General features: G+C 45.0%; 1 protein-coding gene and 1 pseudogene across 3 annotated transcripts in view; one reads left to right on the forward strand and one right to left on the reverse strand.

The window, feature by feature from the left end:
* Nucleotides 1-17,422, reverse strand: part of DPYSL3 (dihydropyrimidinase like 3) — a 105,121-nt gene that overhangs the window by 25,225 nt on the left and 62,474 nt on the right. For both annotated transcript variants that reach the window (XM_079772958.1, XM_079772959.1), the window contains exon 2: nucleotides 3,851-3,939. In XM_079772958.1, the coding sequence (XP_079629084.1) occupies nucleotides 3,851-3,939 (89 nt within the window). The remainder of the gene's footprint in view (nucleotides 1-3,850; nucleotides 3,940-17,422) is intronic.
* Nucleotides 11,496-17,268, forward strand: LOC307100273 (small ribosomal subunit protein uS12-like; annotated as a pseudogene). The gene is made up of 3 exons: nucleotides 11,496-11,626; nucleotides 13,164-13,185; nucleotides 16,848-17,268. The product of its transcript is annotated as a small ribosomal subunit protein uS12-like (transcript).

Genomic DNA, 17,422 nt, shown 5'->3' on the forward strand with positions numbered 1-17,422 from the left:
AGATAGGTATACATACAGAAAACCGTTTTTACAGACACAAAACAATCCAATGTGCTGTTTGGGGAAACATGTGTTCTGGTTTAGTACTGTGACCCCAGGGGTTTGAGAGTGTCTAGCACATAGGGTGTGAAATAAATATTTTGGGGTTGCATAGGGTAATGAATCATTTAAAGAACAGGCATGTGCACTTAGCTATCCTCTAAGGGGGTTCACCTGGGCTCCTAACAAAAGAGGTCCTTTGGCACCCCAGTCTTCGCTCCCCAGCCCACCCTTCCTTGATAATGTATCCATCAATCACATACAAAGGCAAATTCATAGGGAGGAAGTCAAAGTTGCAGCTGCCTAGTCTCAGCTGCTTTGGCAGGGTCAGCACCTCAGTGGAAGCTTCAAGCCAAGGAAGATGATTATGACAACCTCAACCAAACACACCTTCCCCCAGGAAGTTTCAGAGCCCCCAGGGAGGATGAGAGGGGGACTTGGGTGGGGAAGAAGCTGGTGAGTATGCCCAAGGCACATTCCACCAGGCAAGGGACAAACACAACTAGCCCTGGAACAATGTCGCCTCACACTTCATCTCATGTTGCTCGAATTATTTGTGACTTCACACCCTTGACTTAAATGGCCAGTTCAACCTGTCCAATGTGGGTTGCAGGTAGGACTCTGATTCATAAGCTCCTACATTGTCATTAAATGCCTCCTACCTTGGGGGATCCAGGAGCCCCATGGCCAGTAGCATGAATGCTCCCCCTTTGTTCATAGCCAGCCGAGAAGGAAACTCCTTTGGGGCACCAGAAGTCCACTACTGGCCTGCCAAAATCTTAGTTCTGCAACTCAGATCAAGTATTTCTGACATCTCCAAGAGTTCAACTTCACCACATCACCACGGGGCCATTCCAGAGCCGCCACAATTCAAAACACACTGTAGAAAAAATGCAGCCTCTGAAAGAAACCCCATTCTAGTCCAGATACTGGCCAGCCGTGTTCCCGTTTTTCCTCCTTGCTGATTTTCCTCTGAGGGAAAACGAGAGCCAAGGGCATGAAGAGCTGTCCGGTCTCTCTGTGTGGATGCACGTGCGTTTGCACCACTATGACAATTAGTACAACACCAAGTCCAAAACAGAAATGCCTTCCTCTTTTCCTGTACTGAACTAACCAAGGTTATATTAATTCCTGTCCAGTTTCTACTGACAGCCAGGTCTAGTAATTAAGTGTAAATCAGCTCTGGAATTGGGGTAGCTAGAAGCACAATCTTGGCTTTGCCAGTTACTAGCGTTATGACCTTGGCCAAGATACTTAATTTCTTCATGTGTAAAATGTAATAAAAATGCTTGTTGTGGAGATTAGATGTTATTGTGTTAAGCTTAAAGGACACTGTTAGGTACATAAGAAGTCAATAGATACCATCTACTATGATTAATAACCATCCTACTCCCATTTATTAACCAGCCCTCTCCCTCTGAATCTCATCATTCTACTAATTTAATATTTGATGTTGATATTATCTGGTAATGTTAAATCTGTCGTTTGTGCGCACGCGCACACACACATGCACACACACACGCACACACACACACGCACACACATTATTTAGTTCCTCTGAAATTACATAAGGTTCCCAGGGGAAGAGATGACTTGGATCCCAAAGGCATCTAACATAGCATGTGACATAGCATATGTCCAGTGACTAAGACAACTGCCTTGCACATAGCAAGCACTCCATCAATATTCACAGGCAAACAACTATGGAACAGTTGGAGGATATAATAGATGCTCCCAGACTTACAGTGGGATTATATGTCCCAATAAACCACTCATACACTGAAAATATACTAAGTTGAAAATGCACTTAGTGTACCTAACCTACCAAACATTATAGCTTAGTCAAGTTGAGAACATTTAGATTAGCCTAAAGTTGGGCAAAATCACCTTGCTGTAGCTGCCTAGCATCATAACAGAGTATTGTACCATCTATCACTAGCCCAGGCAAAGATCAAAATTCAAAACTTGAAGTATGATTTCTACTGAAGGAGTATCACTTTCAAACCATTGTAATATAAAAAAAATCATAAGTCAAACCATCTTTGAGGACCACCTGTATTTCTGTTTCTATACTCTGTTAAGAACGTTGTCAGGATTGGATGGAGATCATGTTTATCCAACCTTGTCTCCACCACCAACCCACACATCTGATAGTTAAATTCCTTCTATAATATCCTTGTTAAGTGGTCCCTAGTCCAATCTAATGAAGATGCCAAAAGGAATTCATTTTGCATATTCAACTTTGGTAGTAGATGACTGAATAAGTGTGTGAAGATGGATTGAACTTGCATTTAAGACTCAACTGTGGAAAGTTCTGGGATCAATTACTAATGCCTGTCATAAGCTCTGAAATAAGAAAGAAGCATTAGGTAATACTTTTTTTTTTCTATTTCTGAATCACTAAGTGAGGGAATTCGCTACCTCCAAAGAGAGCCGACTATATAAAATAATATTTAGCAATAAAAAATATAAAATCAATTGTGACTGATATTTTGACAAAATTGTTTTATATTGGTTAGCTTGCCTATTATTTCCATTTTTTCCTACTTCTACTATGAAAAATTACTTATGGAAATTGGCAAGGCAACTAAATACCAAATCTAGCATTGTTCATTCATTTATTCAAGGTACTGATTAATATGTTGATCTTTAGCAAATTATTTACTTTCTATGTTCTTTCTCATTTGAGACGAGCGTAATAATAGTACTTCATAGGATTTTTGGCAGATCAGATGAGGTAAAGTGTAAAAACATTTAACAGTGCCTGACATACTACATACTCAATAAAAGGTAGCTCTTATAAAAGTGCTAAGTGCTCAATGTGCTAAATACTAGGTTCCGTGCAGGGAATATGAAGATGAACAAGACATGGTCCTTGCTCTCAAGGGGGCCTAAGGGTGTCAGGATTGCTATGATTGATAAAAAACACACTGTGTTTTATATAGAAGGGGAAGATAGCTCAGAGTGAGGGGCTGATAAAGAATGTCCACCAACAAAAATTTATATCTAAGCCAGGTTTTCAAAGATAAGGAAGAGGTCTCCTATAACCAGAATATTAAACTAGTCAATAAAGTTGAATAACATAAATACAAAGCTGAACGAGGTCAGGAATGGCTAGTAGGATGAGTTGAATGCGCCTGTGGGGATGTGCCGTGCCTTCTGTGATGAAAGGCTATGTGTCTATCAAACATTTCCTTAAAGGTCACTAGGTAAGGAACCTGCACATAAAGGTTACCTGGCTGTGCTGCTTACAGGCATCCAATAGCAAACCATTTTGCTAAGAAATTATACATTCCTAAAGTATCTATTTGGAAAACTCGCCTGGAATATGTCCTATCTGTGCTCTTACCTAAGTCAAGGTTCAGTTTAAATGACCTCTCCACCCCAAAACCTTCCTCCAGACCCTTCTAAATGACTTATCCTCATCTGAACTCCTTGGGGACCTATTTTAGGGTGCTATAATTTGTGCACACTTTTCAGTATCCTTAAGGACAGTGGTCACATATTCCACTTCTCCAAGACGCATAGAATGCCCATCCACGCAGCTGGCCCGAGGTGCCCTCCACCTCAGTGGATTGATCAAACGCAGGTTTTTCACTTTATTCATGTAATCCAAGTGAACTAAGGCTAGCTCCCACTTTTGAATAATCATATGCATCCAGACTGAGGGGTGAAAATAAAGATTCATTTTTAAGGAGAAGAAGACATGAAACACAGAGAACCACTAGTGAAATAAGCAAAAAGTAGAAAGCTTCTTTCTGAAGAAGGGGTTAAGTACAAAAAGATAAAGAGGAGGGTTCTAGATACATACTTGATTAGGCCATCTTCCATGTAAATATCAGCATAAAAGGACTGATCATCGTTGACGATTCTGCCTCCCTTGATAAGAAGACGGTCACTCTAGAAGAAAAAGAGAACAGCAGTCATTCTCGCAGTCAAGATTTCAGAGAAGAGTGGTCTGCCAAGGTTTTCCCAACTCCTTGCTTTGGAAGTCTAATGAGAACACATTTACTGATGACATCTGTGCACTCAATGCACTCAGTATTTGAACCGGGGGTATTTGTTGGGGATACAGTCTTTCGCATTTGCTTCTAATACAAATTATTCTGGAGTTTCACCTCTTGCTTCTGCAATGTACCATAACAAATCAGAAGTATAGCTACTTGAGGAAAGACACTCTTTTTATTATGTTTCAGCTCCATTGAGCATTCAATATTTAAAGTGGTATAACATATACTTCAGTGCCTACCACGCAGTCTGGTATTTTTTCTGATGCTCCACATGATTCTCAAAAGTAGAACTTAGGATCCAGCATACCATGAAACAGTCTTTTAAAGTCTTTACAATGACATGGTAGTCATGTTACATTTAAAATCCAGGATACTTACACAGATATGCACACGTGCACACGAAGTTGTGGAATGTATAAAGAAACTACTTGAGGGAAAAGAAGACAAAACATCTATAGTATTTAGCTCAGGGTGAAAAAAATTATGTAGGCTTCAGTATCTCTCACATCTTAAATATATTTCTTTATTGCTTTTATTATTAAAAATTGCTTTTCTAGCTGAGAAAAGTCTTTACAAATTACAAGAAGTTTGGAGAGTGATCCAACTGGAAACAATACACGTAGATTCCGAGATTATTCACAAAATATAAATATGCATTTTACATATAAGTCAGGAGATAGACTAATCAGTGTCAGCTTTAGAGACTGCAGATTTCATTAAATGAATGGAGCTTAGGCTGCAGCACAAGGGATGGATAAAGCTTCCTTAGGTTCATGGGGGAGAAGAGAAATCTTAGGTTGACTGCACCAGAGCATGAAAAAAGAATAGTAGTTTGGGTTTTGTTAAAGTTTAAACTTAAGGACTTTATCCACCCACTCATTCAACAAGTCATTATTTAATATGTATTATTAAATAGGTGGAGAAGGTGCCCTTGTGAATGAGCCACGCAGGTCATAGCATTTATGGAACTTATGGGGCAATCTGGCAATAAAGAAAAAAGAAAATCAATAAAACAAGTAAAACATGTATTAAGTGCCGCAAAATATAGGGGAGTGGAGCTTGTCTATTTAACTAGAGGCTGGAAAAGGCCTTTTCGGGAAGATCAATTTAGATGGGGTGGAGATGGAGAACCACAGGCAGAGGGAACAGCTTGTGCAGAGCCCTGAGGTAGGGGTACGTTTGGTTTCTTTGAAAACCTGAAAAAGATCAGTGTGGAGGGAGCTTGGGGATCAAAGAGGAAAGTGGCATGAAATGAAGTTGGTGAGGCAGACATTGGCTTTCAAAGAGAACATAGGTTTTATTTTAGTTTTTAAACTTTTATTGTTGAGAGTATTACCTATGTCCCTTTTTCCCCCATTACCTCCTTCCACCTGGTTCCTGCCCCGCCCCAGGCCTTCACCACCCTGTTGTTTATATCCATAGGTAATATACATATGCATATGTTCTTTGGTTAATCTCTTCCCAAGCCTCCTTCCCTCTGAGATTCCTCAGTCTGAGAACATAGGTTTTATGGGTAAGGAAGCCCTACACACAAGCTGACCTCTGGCTTCAAAAATTAAAGTGGACAGGGCCAGAAAATGAGAATTGAAATGAGGGATCCATGAGCAATAAAGCAAATTACCACTTAGTTTCTCCTGCTTCCAAGGTATTGCATGTGGATAAGAAATTTCATCATGCCATATTGTCAGGGGAGAGGATTTTAAAAAGATACTGATAAATGAGGCGCATAGAAAGAACCTATATATGTGGTGAGGAGATGCAGTAATAAGGTCAAATACAAACTCCCAGCACTCATGATCTATAAGCCCTTCAGGATCTGGGCGTGGTCAGTATGTCCACCCTTCTTTATATCATGTATTGCCTCATATTTTATACAATGGCAGAACTAAGACACGTGTAGTTCTTGTCTCATATTAGGCTCTAGGGCCACGGAGCCTTTGCAAAGATGTTCTCTCTGCTTTCTCATTTGTTTACCTGGCATCCAACAACCATCCTCTCCTTTGTTCAGCCTACAGTCAAAGGGTTTCTCACCTAGGACATGTTACCTGACTTTCCAGCAAATTCCACCTGCCACCATTGCAATTTAGCTCACACAATTATATTGCTCTATAATAGCTGGCTTATTGTTCAATTGTCTCCTGATCAGACCAAAGACTCCCTTAGTCTTGGAACTCTGTGTCTTTTGATCATTTTACCTTAGTTCCTGCAGCCCATCCTTGACAGCTGTTAGGTCATGGTCAAATGAATGAGAGAAGGGTGGGAAACAGGAAATTGTATTATATCGGTATGATGGAAAGGCCATCTGAGTCAGAAAATTATGTGAAGGGGCCAAAAAATTAGACTTTTAAGAAAAAAAAAAAACTGGCCGAAACCGGTTTGGCTCAGTGGATAGAGCGTCGGTCTGCGGACTGAAGGGTCCCAGGTTCGATTCCGGTCAAGGGCATGTACATTGGTTGCGGGCACATCCCCGGTGGGGGGTGTGCAGGAGGCAGCTGGTCGATGTTTCTCTCTCATCGATGTTTCTAGCTCTCTATCCCTCTCCCTTCCTCTCTGTGGAAAATCAATAAAATATATTTAAAAAAACACACAAAAAAACACCTGGAAGGCAATTGTAATCTACTGGTTTCACAGTAATTGAAAATTTATATGAGGCAGTCAATCCTAGGGCTATGCTTCCTACACTAGAGAATATAGATTCCCATGCCCTGCTCTGGTCACCACAGCTGCACTTTATAAACGCCATACACAGCTCTGGTGTCATCAGCCAGCCCAGGACCAAGTCACACACCAGTAGCAGAAACCACTGCCCCAGGCACGTGTGCCTATGAGGGTGAGAGAAGCACCTCCAGTAGGAGCTTTGTAGTAATAACAATCTTGGTAACTATACTAGGAAGAGTCCCCTCTCGTAGCTCAGTGCTTTTCTGATAGTCTTTTATCTTTCTACAAAGAGCTGAAGTAAGCTGGGTTTTGGAAAGGAGCCAGTTACTGCCTGAACGGAGACCAGCTATGAAATATGACCGTCCTCCTGCCTGGGGACATCCAGCCCTGAGCCACTGGCCTGCTCATCACTTCCTTCCACACGTATCAAATGTCAGCCAGGGGCAGAAGCTATCTCAGGCCCCATGTACATTGGGGGATTAGTAAGAGCGGATCTAAGTGGAGTTAACACCATTGGAAACCCTTCAAATGATAATTAAATAAACCTGCTCTGGCTCAATAATCAGGAATCTACACAGAGCTACCAAAACCTCCATTCACAGAACTCCAAGGGATGCTGCCATGGGATCCTCAGCTTGCCCCCCTAACTTTTATGAAAGTGTTTAATAAAACTGCTTTATTCGCGTTAACTCTTTCCATGCATGTGGGATGGGATCCACAACAAAGGGCCGCCCAGGCACACTGTTACTAGACACAGAAGAGTCTGAAAAGCAAGCCTTGGGCTTGTCACTGAAGAATGACGTAACTGCTGACCACTCCCAAGCCACATCAAACCAAACCTCACTTGTTACAGAACATGCTCGTTTGTGAATTCCTGGATCAGCTTTAGAGAGTAACACATGCTGGGGTCAAAAACCAACAAGACGAACCAATCTGACTTCTAAGCTTAGAAGGGTGATGTTAGGAAGGACGGGTGAATGTGGCTTTGTGGGCTTTCTGTTCCCGGCAGCTGAAGTTGTCTAGCCCCCATGAGCTGATGCCCACGGAGGTAAAATGGTCTAGTTTGGAGCCTACCGGTGTTTCTCCTGGAATGAGGTATATAAAGGATGAGGGTATTGCTAGAGCACACTGGGATAATCTGACGGGTATCTGGAATGCAAAATGAAGCTATTCAGAGCCCGAAGCAATCATCCCAGGACTCTCTCTGCCTTAGACTCTGCACAGTCACCCAGAGCTGAGTGTGGCAAGCTCTGAGAGGCCATAGGAGTGCCAGGCATACCAGCTAGTAAGTGTGGGTCCAGCTGGGTTCTCCCACTATTGAGAGAGTTGGGCAGACCATTTAGCTAGGCATGTGATCTTGAGTTAGGACTGAACCTCTCAGAACCTCAGCTGTATTTTTTATTAGCTAAAAGTGAATATACTAGCTAGCTCGTCACATAGGGTGGCTGCCAGGAATAAAATGTGTGTGTGTGTGTGTGTGTGTGTGTGTGTGTACACACATATAAACTATGTAGCACACAAGTAAACATCTCTAAATATTAGTTCTATTGATTCCATTCATATTATTTACAGTACCCTAATATTTTTAAAGCTTTAAGAAGTATGTTGAAAAGGGGTGACTTCCCATTTTCCAGAGAGAGGTGACTTCCTCTGAGTGACAGAGTCGATTAGTTCCAGCTGGAAGAAAATCCAGGTCTCTACCTCGCGGCGCTACACCCGTTTCCATCGGAAGCCACTGCACCAAGTGTCTTAACCCGTATGACAAGCGGCTCTTCCTGACAGGGCTCTCTTCTGTTTAATACTGACCCTGACTGCCCAGTGCTGAAACTGCTGACCGGTGCTCTGCGGGAGGTAACCTTAGGAATCCAGTAACTTTCCACCATTGCCACTTACAAAGTCAGGGCAGTAAACCTGCCCCTTATGTGTCAATGCAGTTCATAAAGGGGCCTGATGCACAATCCAGGGTAGCACAGGTCCCTGAAGTCTGAGAAAGTGACGAAATCAAATCTTTTGTCCTTCACTAGCGTATAAAGATAACTAAGACAAACCAATACAAAAAATTAGGAGTTTGCACCCTAGCCAGTTTGGCTCAGTGGATAGAGAGTGACAGCCTGCAGACCGAAGGGTCCCGGGTTCGATTCCGGTTAAGGGCACATGCCCTGGTTGCAAGCTTGATGCCCAGTAGGGGGTGTGCAGGAGGCAGCTGATCAATGATTGTCTCTCATCATTGATGTTTCTATCTTGCTCTCCCTCTCCTTTCCTCTCTGAAATCAATAAAAATATTTTTTTTAAAAATTAGGAGTTTGTGAGAATGAGGGAGGGGGGAGAGAGAGAGAACAAAGGAGGCAGGAATGGAGGGAGAGTGGAGAGGAGGGAAGGCAGGAGGAAACAGTTGTAACAAGGGATGTTGTTAAGAAAGGCTGGGATTCCAATGAGAATAGAGAATGAAAGAACAGAACCTGGAACTCAAGCCTATTGGAGATGTTGGTTCCCGTTTTCATTCTCCTCATCTAGTCTTCAACTTCAAGAACTTGAACAATCACCTCCGTCTACCTGAGGTCATGAGAATATGCCTCCCAACGCCCCCCCCCCCCCCCGTGGACTTTTCCCATCAATAAAGTCAGCCTGAGAACAGTACTTAGAGCACCTCAGTTGTGTGTGCGGTGGACATTCCAGCAGCTCAGAGTAAAAACTAGAATCCTCGGAAGAGAAAAAGAGGGTACAGAATAGAGACGAGTCTTCCAAAATCACATATGATGTTACCTCTGCTCAAATCACAGAACCTGACTCCGATCCTCAAGGGGGACTCGAGATCCTTTAGAGTTCCAGGGGAAGGCGCCGGTGGCTACGTAAAATAATTCCCTTCTGGGTAATTAGATTTGACTCTCTAAAAACACTTCTACTCTTAAGAATGCAGCAGGACGGGTAGACTACCTGGGTGAAATCTTGTTTTTCTTCCCTGAAGCAGCACCAATTGAAGAAGAAAGAGAAAAGGCTCTCTGAGTCCAGTTGACTCAAAATGGTACTCAGAACAAGGCGCTGCCTGGGCCCTTAGGAGACCAAGGTTCTCATCCTGGCTCTGCTGTCAATACGCACCTTGGATGAGACACACAGACGTGAGTGTAAATTCTAACACTAATACTCCCTGTGTTTGGACAAGTGACTTCACCTCTCTGGGTTTCAGTCGCATCACCTGGGAAACGGGGACAATGATACCTCTCTCTCAGAGTGCTGGTTAGGATTATGGGGATACCACATGTGAAGGGCTGAACTCTCCTTGGCATGCCATAAATGCTTCATACATGTGAGCTACCGCCATTATTATTATTCCTTATCATTACAACTGGCCACTATAAACCCCCCTCTCACAAAAGCTCACAAAGAACTGAACTACGTTTTGTTCATCGAAATCTACAGACCTTGCCACAAAGAGACGCCAGTCCCCAGCCAGCCCTCAGCAACTGTTCACAGCTCCTGCCACCAGCAGCCAAGGTCACCCCTCTTAACCCCCCTCCACCACCAAGGGCAAGTTCCCATGCCCCTCCAGGTCATTCTTCCTTTGGAAATAAGCCTCCATGAGGAGATAACAATCTGCTTGCTCTCTTCTGGGAGGAACGGAGAGTGGGTGGAAAGGTCTTCAAACTGCCCCCAAACCCACACTCCCTGCCCCAGGCCTGGGTCTGTTTCTAGGAGCCTCAAGGACAAGCGTGCCATTGAGACAGAGAGACAGAAAACATCTGGAGAAAACACGTCTTGAAGAGCAACGCCGTGCCCTGGCTCTGGGTCTTCGTTGAAACTGGGCAGAGTTTGGCAGGGTCGGCTCTTCCAAACTTCTGAACTGCTACAGAGGAACCTCAAAAACATTCCTCCTTTCTCTCATCATCCCAACACACTATGGCCATCAAAGGTGTGCAAGATGGGAGTTAACCTGGGGCACCCCCTTCAAAGCACAGCCCACTCAGCCAAATGCATACCAAAGGAGAAGCACTGTGTGCAGGGATCATGCTTGGCTGGGCCCTGCAGGGACAGACTGCAGGGTAGGCAAAGCAGCCAGCAGAGGAAGCAGTAGCCGGGGGCAATGTTAACCAGGACAGGAGGTGGCTCAGTCTTCCCGACCAGAACATCAAAGTCAGCTACGGGCATTCTCCCCTCCCCAGAAGGTCACTTGAACCGTTCTAAAGATGCAACTATCAAAGGGCCAGCCAAGTGCTGTGGCCAGCCCTCGGGCAGAGTGCAGTGGGGGGATGACTGTGACGGCTCCTTAATCCCAGCCCCCTGATAACAGTCTCTCCATCTTCAGCAGGGTTCCAGACACGGATAAGCACAAGTGGGTAACCGGGCCAGGAACGAGAGGATGGGGAAGGGAGGGGCAACCCAGCCCTGCACAGGAGGAGCCACAAAGCCATTCCAGTCTCAAGCAGGAAGGTCTCCTGGACCTGGGAAGCCCACACCTTGGTCACTCGTATACTATTTTCATGATATTTGACACATCCTGGGACAAACTATCCTGTTATTTATTGGCTTAGTATCATGCTTAAATAAATGTGTTATTATAGGAAACACTCTCTACCTCCCATAAATTCTAAGCCTGTATCACTTACCAAAAATAGACATTCAAACTAGGAATAAAAACATTGCTAAGTTTTGGCTACATTTTGCTGCCTTCAGAAAGGTTCTAAAGGCTGAGCTCAGATCTGCTACCTTTGTTAAAAAGGAAGGTTACCGCAAGGCCCGAGTGGCTCAGTAGGTTGAGGGTTGTTCTGCGCACCGAAAGGTCACCGGTTGGACATGGACCTGGGCCTGTCAGAAGCCAAAGCAGGGCCCAAAGCAGAGTCACAGGAACCTGCCAGGCCCCAGGCAGCGCAGCAGAGGGAGGAGATGATGGGGGTCATGAAGGACCCCTGGATCATGAGGTTGGGGTGAGGAGGGAAAGGCAGGGTGGGGAAGGTGGAATGTGGGAATAAACATGCCTTAGGAGAAAATAGTACGTATCAGATGTGAGTCAAATAAGAAATGTGGCCCATTTTCGGCTGAGCTTTTGGGAGGGAAAATAGGATGCTGCCTAGGATGGAAACCATTTTGCAGAGCTCTTAGGGAGAGTGGAAGCTAGAGCTACATTTGCATCTCTGCCACCTACTTATTTGTGTGATTTTTAGGCAAGTGAATTGATCTGTCTCTGGGCCTCAGTTTCCTCTGCTGAGTGAAGGTGTAGTTCTCCAAAAAGGCCCGTTTAAGGTACAGATCATTATGCCGACCTCAGGGAGTTACTGTGAGAATTAAATGTCACGCTGCAGGGTCAGGCACTTAGAAAAGGCTCCATAAGTGGTAAGCATTTTAAATCCTATATAATAAAAGGCTAATATGCAAGTTGTCCCCTCGACCAGGAGTTCGACCAGCAGGCAGGCTGGCCAACCGCCCATGTCCCCTCCCCCTGGCCAGGCTGGCCAGACCCCACCGATGCACAAAATCATACACCGGGCTTCTAATACACACACACACACACACACACACACACACACACACATACACACTAAGTGGCCAGATTATTATGCATTCAGAGATGATAATAATCTGGCCACTCAGTATATATACTGGCACTTTGGTGAATAAAGGCACTTCCTCAGTGCACCCCACCAGTGCAGTATATATATATCCTATCTAATAATAGAGTAATATGCAAATAACCATCACTCTGCTACGCCCACGATTGGGGGCGGGACTCAGGGTGGCCTATCCAGCCATTGAGAGGCGCAGGGGGCGGGACTCGCAAGCGGCGCCCAGGGAGGGCCTGGTTAGCAGCCCCGAGGCTGCTTCAAGGGCCAAAGAGGGAAGCAGGGCCAGACCCCAGTGGCCGCAGCTGCTGTAGGGCCCGGGGAGCCAGGCAGGGCTGGACAGGCAAACCTCAGGGTGGGCCTGGGGGTGGGTCCAGTGGCGCTGCTTGACAGTAGACAGCAGGGACTGCTTGGCTGTAGTTGCTGGTGACCCACAACAGGCAAGTGGGCCTGCAGGCAGCACCCAGCAGGGCTTGCTTTCCCATTGCTATGGTGTGGAGCAGGCAAGGCCCGCAGAGAGCAGAGAACCACAGGGAGCGGGCCTAAGCCATCAGCAGGACATGCCCTGAGCTGAGCGACTCCCCGTGCATGAATTTCATGCACCGGGCCTCTAGTATTAATATAATAACCCTACCACCATGCTACCATTTTTATTTTATTGCTCTTATTATATAGATGCACAATTAAAGGCAAATCCAAATTGCAGTACAAATAGAAGTTAGCTCTTACTATTATAAACTGCCTGAGAAACGTGTGGCTCAGGACCTGAGTGCAAAGTAGAACACAGACTTAAAGGAAAGTGAGTGCTTTTTGAGAATGAATTCATGCCACCTTTGGCCTGGGTTTATATGATACTTTTGTGTTTTATTACTTTTTTCTTTTGTCTTGCGCTGCTCCTTTTTAGGCCTCCAACCCCCGTGCAGTGGGTGAGAGCTCTCTGTGCCGATGAGAAAACGGGGCTCCAGCTTCGTCCCAACAGGATCCTGTGTCCATGAGTCCCAGAGCCTGTGCCAAAGCCCAATGCCTGCGACATCAGGCAGGAGGGCCTGAAATTTCAACCCTTGATCCCAGGGATAACCAGGTTTAATAATTCATCCCCGAAACACACACTTGTGTGACTACTGGCTGTGAAGCTGCACGCTAGGTTTATGGAGAAGCAAAGATGAAACAGTAGGGAGAGTAAGCCATGAACACAAGTGATAATGTGAAATCGGAAGAGGAAGGGTGAGACGATAGGCACAATCAAATGATCAGAGGTTTGGGGAGGTGAGGGGAGAGGGGGGAAGGGTGGTGAGGGGACAGCTGGAGCACCGAGGATTTTCAGGGCAGTGAAACTTTTCCCTAAGACACTTCACGGAGGATACATGACAGTATGGATTTGTCAAAACCCACAGGACTGTACAACAAAAAGAGTGAACTTTAATATAAAACTATGGACTGCTGTTAATAATGCATCAATATTGGTTCATCAATTGTAACACATGTACCACGCCAATATAATCTGTTAGTAATGGGAAACTCTGGGGTGGGGGAGTGGGGAAGAGTATATGGGAGCTCTCTGTACCTTCTAGTCAATGTTCGTGTAAACCCAAAACTACCCTAAAAAAGCAAAGCCTATTGGGAGAGAGATCCTCTGTTGGGTAGATATCAAAGAAGGTCTGAGTCTTGGGAAAATGGCTGATCATGCAGGCAAGGTCAAAGGCAATTCTAATCAGAGTGGGGGTACAATAATTCCTAACTAGCACTTATTGAACACTTATGTGACAGAAACTCTTAGAAGCGTTATGTACATTTTGTTCAATTAACCCTCAATCAAATGCTATAAATTCTGTGTTGCTATTATCCCCCATTGAATTGATGAAGACATGGAATGCCAGGGAGTTCAGCTCATGGTCCAACATCACATAACCAGTCATTGGGAGACCAACTGTACCAATGCGAGAAATGCATATCTGGGGGGTGGCGTCGTGCAGGGTCCCTAATGCTTAAGATCCTGGAATGAGGGGTAGGTGATGCAAGAGATGGCTGGCTGGGGAGTTTGACCTTTACTATGAATCCTGGGGAGCGCTGGAAGGATTTTGAGAATATGAGTGAAATACAATCTCAGAGTAAAAGGAAAAATTAAGCTACCAGAATGGCCATGATGGAGATGAAGAAAGGAACTAGTTAGAAAGTAATGGCAAGTGGCAGAAAAAAAGAAAAAGAATCTTTATTACTTAGGTTGCCAGGAAACATATGGAATACTCAAACATATGGAATACGAAAGAGAGGTTAGCAAAGGGATCATTTAACAAAGTGTGGACAGGGTTTAGGGAAATTAAATGGATGCGCAGCATCCCGGGACCAACAGCAGGGAGTCATCGCCATCCCAGGCCTGAAGGAGGCGTGGGCAGCGCCTGGTTATGGGCAGTGAAGAGGAGAGTTGTGTGGAGAGGCCTGTGTGACAGGAGCTGTGCCCTTCAGTGGAGGCATGCAGCCGCTCCACAGGGACCCAGCAGGAGGGACTCAGGAGAAGTACCCTTTTCTCCATCTCCCAGTGGTACTACGTGCCCTGAATCCCACCAGGCACCCAAGGGCAAAGGCAGGTCCCAGGCATGGAGCAGGGCAGACAAAGGTGCAGAGGGTATCCAGAGGCAAGCAGGAAGTATCCAGCCTAGGCTCTGAGCATCCAGCCACGGAACATGATTTCATAAACTGCAATACAGCCACACTATGGATTATTACGCAGCTATTTTTGTAAACAGGTTGAACAGGCATCTTGAACTGGAGATCTAAAATAAGTGCAAAATATGATTCTATTCTTGCAAAAGCGAACAAAAAATACTCTAGGTAAATATGATTATGTTTTTGTGTGAGCAAGAGAAAGGTCTTGAAGGATGTCCACCAAGTTATTAACACTGGGTACGGTAAGGAGCAAGGAAAGCAGAGGGAGGGGGTCCTCGGAACTTAATCCCCCCCCCTTTCTCCTCTACTTATTTATTTATATAATTTCACCAGTTGCACAATGTGTATGACATTTTATTACTTTTCAAAGAGGTTTAATAGAGAAAATCATAAAAAGGAAACAGAATAAGTTGATTCTATGGTCTACTGTGACAACAAGACTATGGGTCAGAAACTGTAGAAAAAGCTGGGATCCACTTAGCAACTGAAAGGGAATGGAAAGTGATGTGTCAAAATCGACCGGGCCCAGCTGGTCAACCTATGAACCAGGAGGTCACGGGTTCGATTCCCAGTCAGGGTACACACCTGGGTTGTGGGCTAGATCCCCAGTAGGGGACACGCAGGAGGCAACCGATCAATGATTCTCTCTCATCATTGATGTTTCTATCTCTCTCTCCTTCTTCTTTCCTCCCTCTGAAAAAATAAAACACACACAGACACACACACACACACACACACACACACACACACACACACACAACTTCACACACATTAAAAAAAAAAATTGAAGTTTCGAGGCAGGACAGCAGGAAGGACCCAATAATAAAAATGGAGAACAGAAAGGAGAGAGTAACAAAGTGGCGGCACAAGACTACGAATGCTAATTTAGACGTGCTGGCCAACCCAACAGCCATGCAGCAGATAGCTAGAATGGGGGCCTGTGCTTTGGAAGGATGGTCAGGTGCTCATGGACGTATTTGAGTTAATGTCACTGAAAATGACTACATCAACTGAAAGGCAACAAAGGGTAGAAGAAAGGACTCTGGAATGGGAGTCAAGAGCCCTGGATTCTGGTCATAACTCTGCGACCCCGAGCAAGGCACTTAGCCTTTCTGGGCTGCTGGCCAACGCATGGTACCCACTTCCCTCTTTTAGAAGCGTTTCTCCTCTTTGATCACTTCTGACTGGCAGCTGGCTTTGACTGAGCCTTTAGAATGACAGGGAAGTCTAGTGAATTCCCACCCGACTGCTTCTCAGAAACAAGAAACTCTTTCACTAAATCTGAAAGCCAGCCAAAATGCAATTCCCAGAGGAGAAATGTGGGCTCCAGGCTTGGAATGTGTGAGCGGCACCTTCAAATGACAGGCAATTACTCCCCATCTATTTGTGGTGGCCATGGGGATTCTTCTCCAAGTCTGACCTTATACTTTTAAAATTGGCGGGGGCTGCCTGGGGATTGTGGTTATGGGCACAAAAACCACTGGCTTATGCAACTTCCTAAAACTGTCCCGTGGTGGGTGCATTTAAGAGGACATACAGCTGCAATGTTGCAACTCACACCACGCTGTGGTGGAAAGAGCACTTGGAGAGACAATGTGGAAGGAAGGTGCTATTTCAAAGGCCAGAGATGTTCCCCAGTTTACTCTGCTCTGGAGTCGGGACATCACAGAGACTGGGTCTGTACAGGAGACCGGACCGGTCTCTCCAGGCCTCAGCATTCACTTTGCAGCTAACGATCCCAAGTGCCAGAGCAGCCTGATGAAATGGTGACAACAGTGGGCTTTGGAGCCACAGTCCTGGCTGCAAAATGAGAAGACTCTGATTTGCCTCAAAGGCCTGAGGTGAGCAGTAAGCCTACGTTCTGGTGCATAGTAAGTGCTCAATAATTGCACATTTCTTTTGTTCAGGCCCATGACACCGGCAGGATGGGCAAGTCTGTGCTGCCAGAAAGCTCCAGAGCCACTGACGAGGTCAGAAATGGCATGATAAACAGTACAGAAAAGCCCATTGGGGCACAGCCCTGAAGGCCAACCCTTTTTGAGGCACCTCCCATGCTAAGGGAAAAAGTAGGGGTTGAAGCCAAACAGCCAAATTCTGCCATCAGGAAGTGTGTCAGCATCCGGCTGATCAAGAATCGCCTCCCCCCAAAAATCACAGCCTTGTACCCAGTGACAGTTGTTCGAGTTTTATTGAGGAAAATGATGAAGTTCTGGTTGTTGCAAAATTTGGTCCCAAAGGTCATGCTGTTGGTGACATTCCTGGAGGCTGCTTTAAGGCTGTCAAAGTAGCCAATGTCTCTCTTTTTGGCCTTAGACAAAGGCAAGGAGGAAAGGCCAAGATCATAAGTTCTGGTGACAAAAACATAGTAATAAATTTTCACACGCAAAAAAAAAAAAAAAATGGACCCAAATCTTCTAAGGTTCACCTGGATGCCTACCCACTCTCTCCTCCATCCCCAAAAAGTAACTTGGCTTTGCATTTCTTTTTAATTTTCACATA

Source organism: Cnephaeus nilssonii (assembly GCF_951640355.1).
Source record: "Cnephaeus nilssonii genome assembly, chromosome: 5".
NCBI classification, from domain to species: domain Eukaryota; kingdom Metazoa; phylum Chordata; class Mammalia; order Chiroptera; family Vespertilionidae; genus Cnephaeus; species Cnephaeus nilssonii.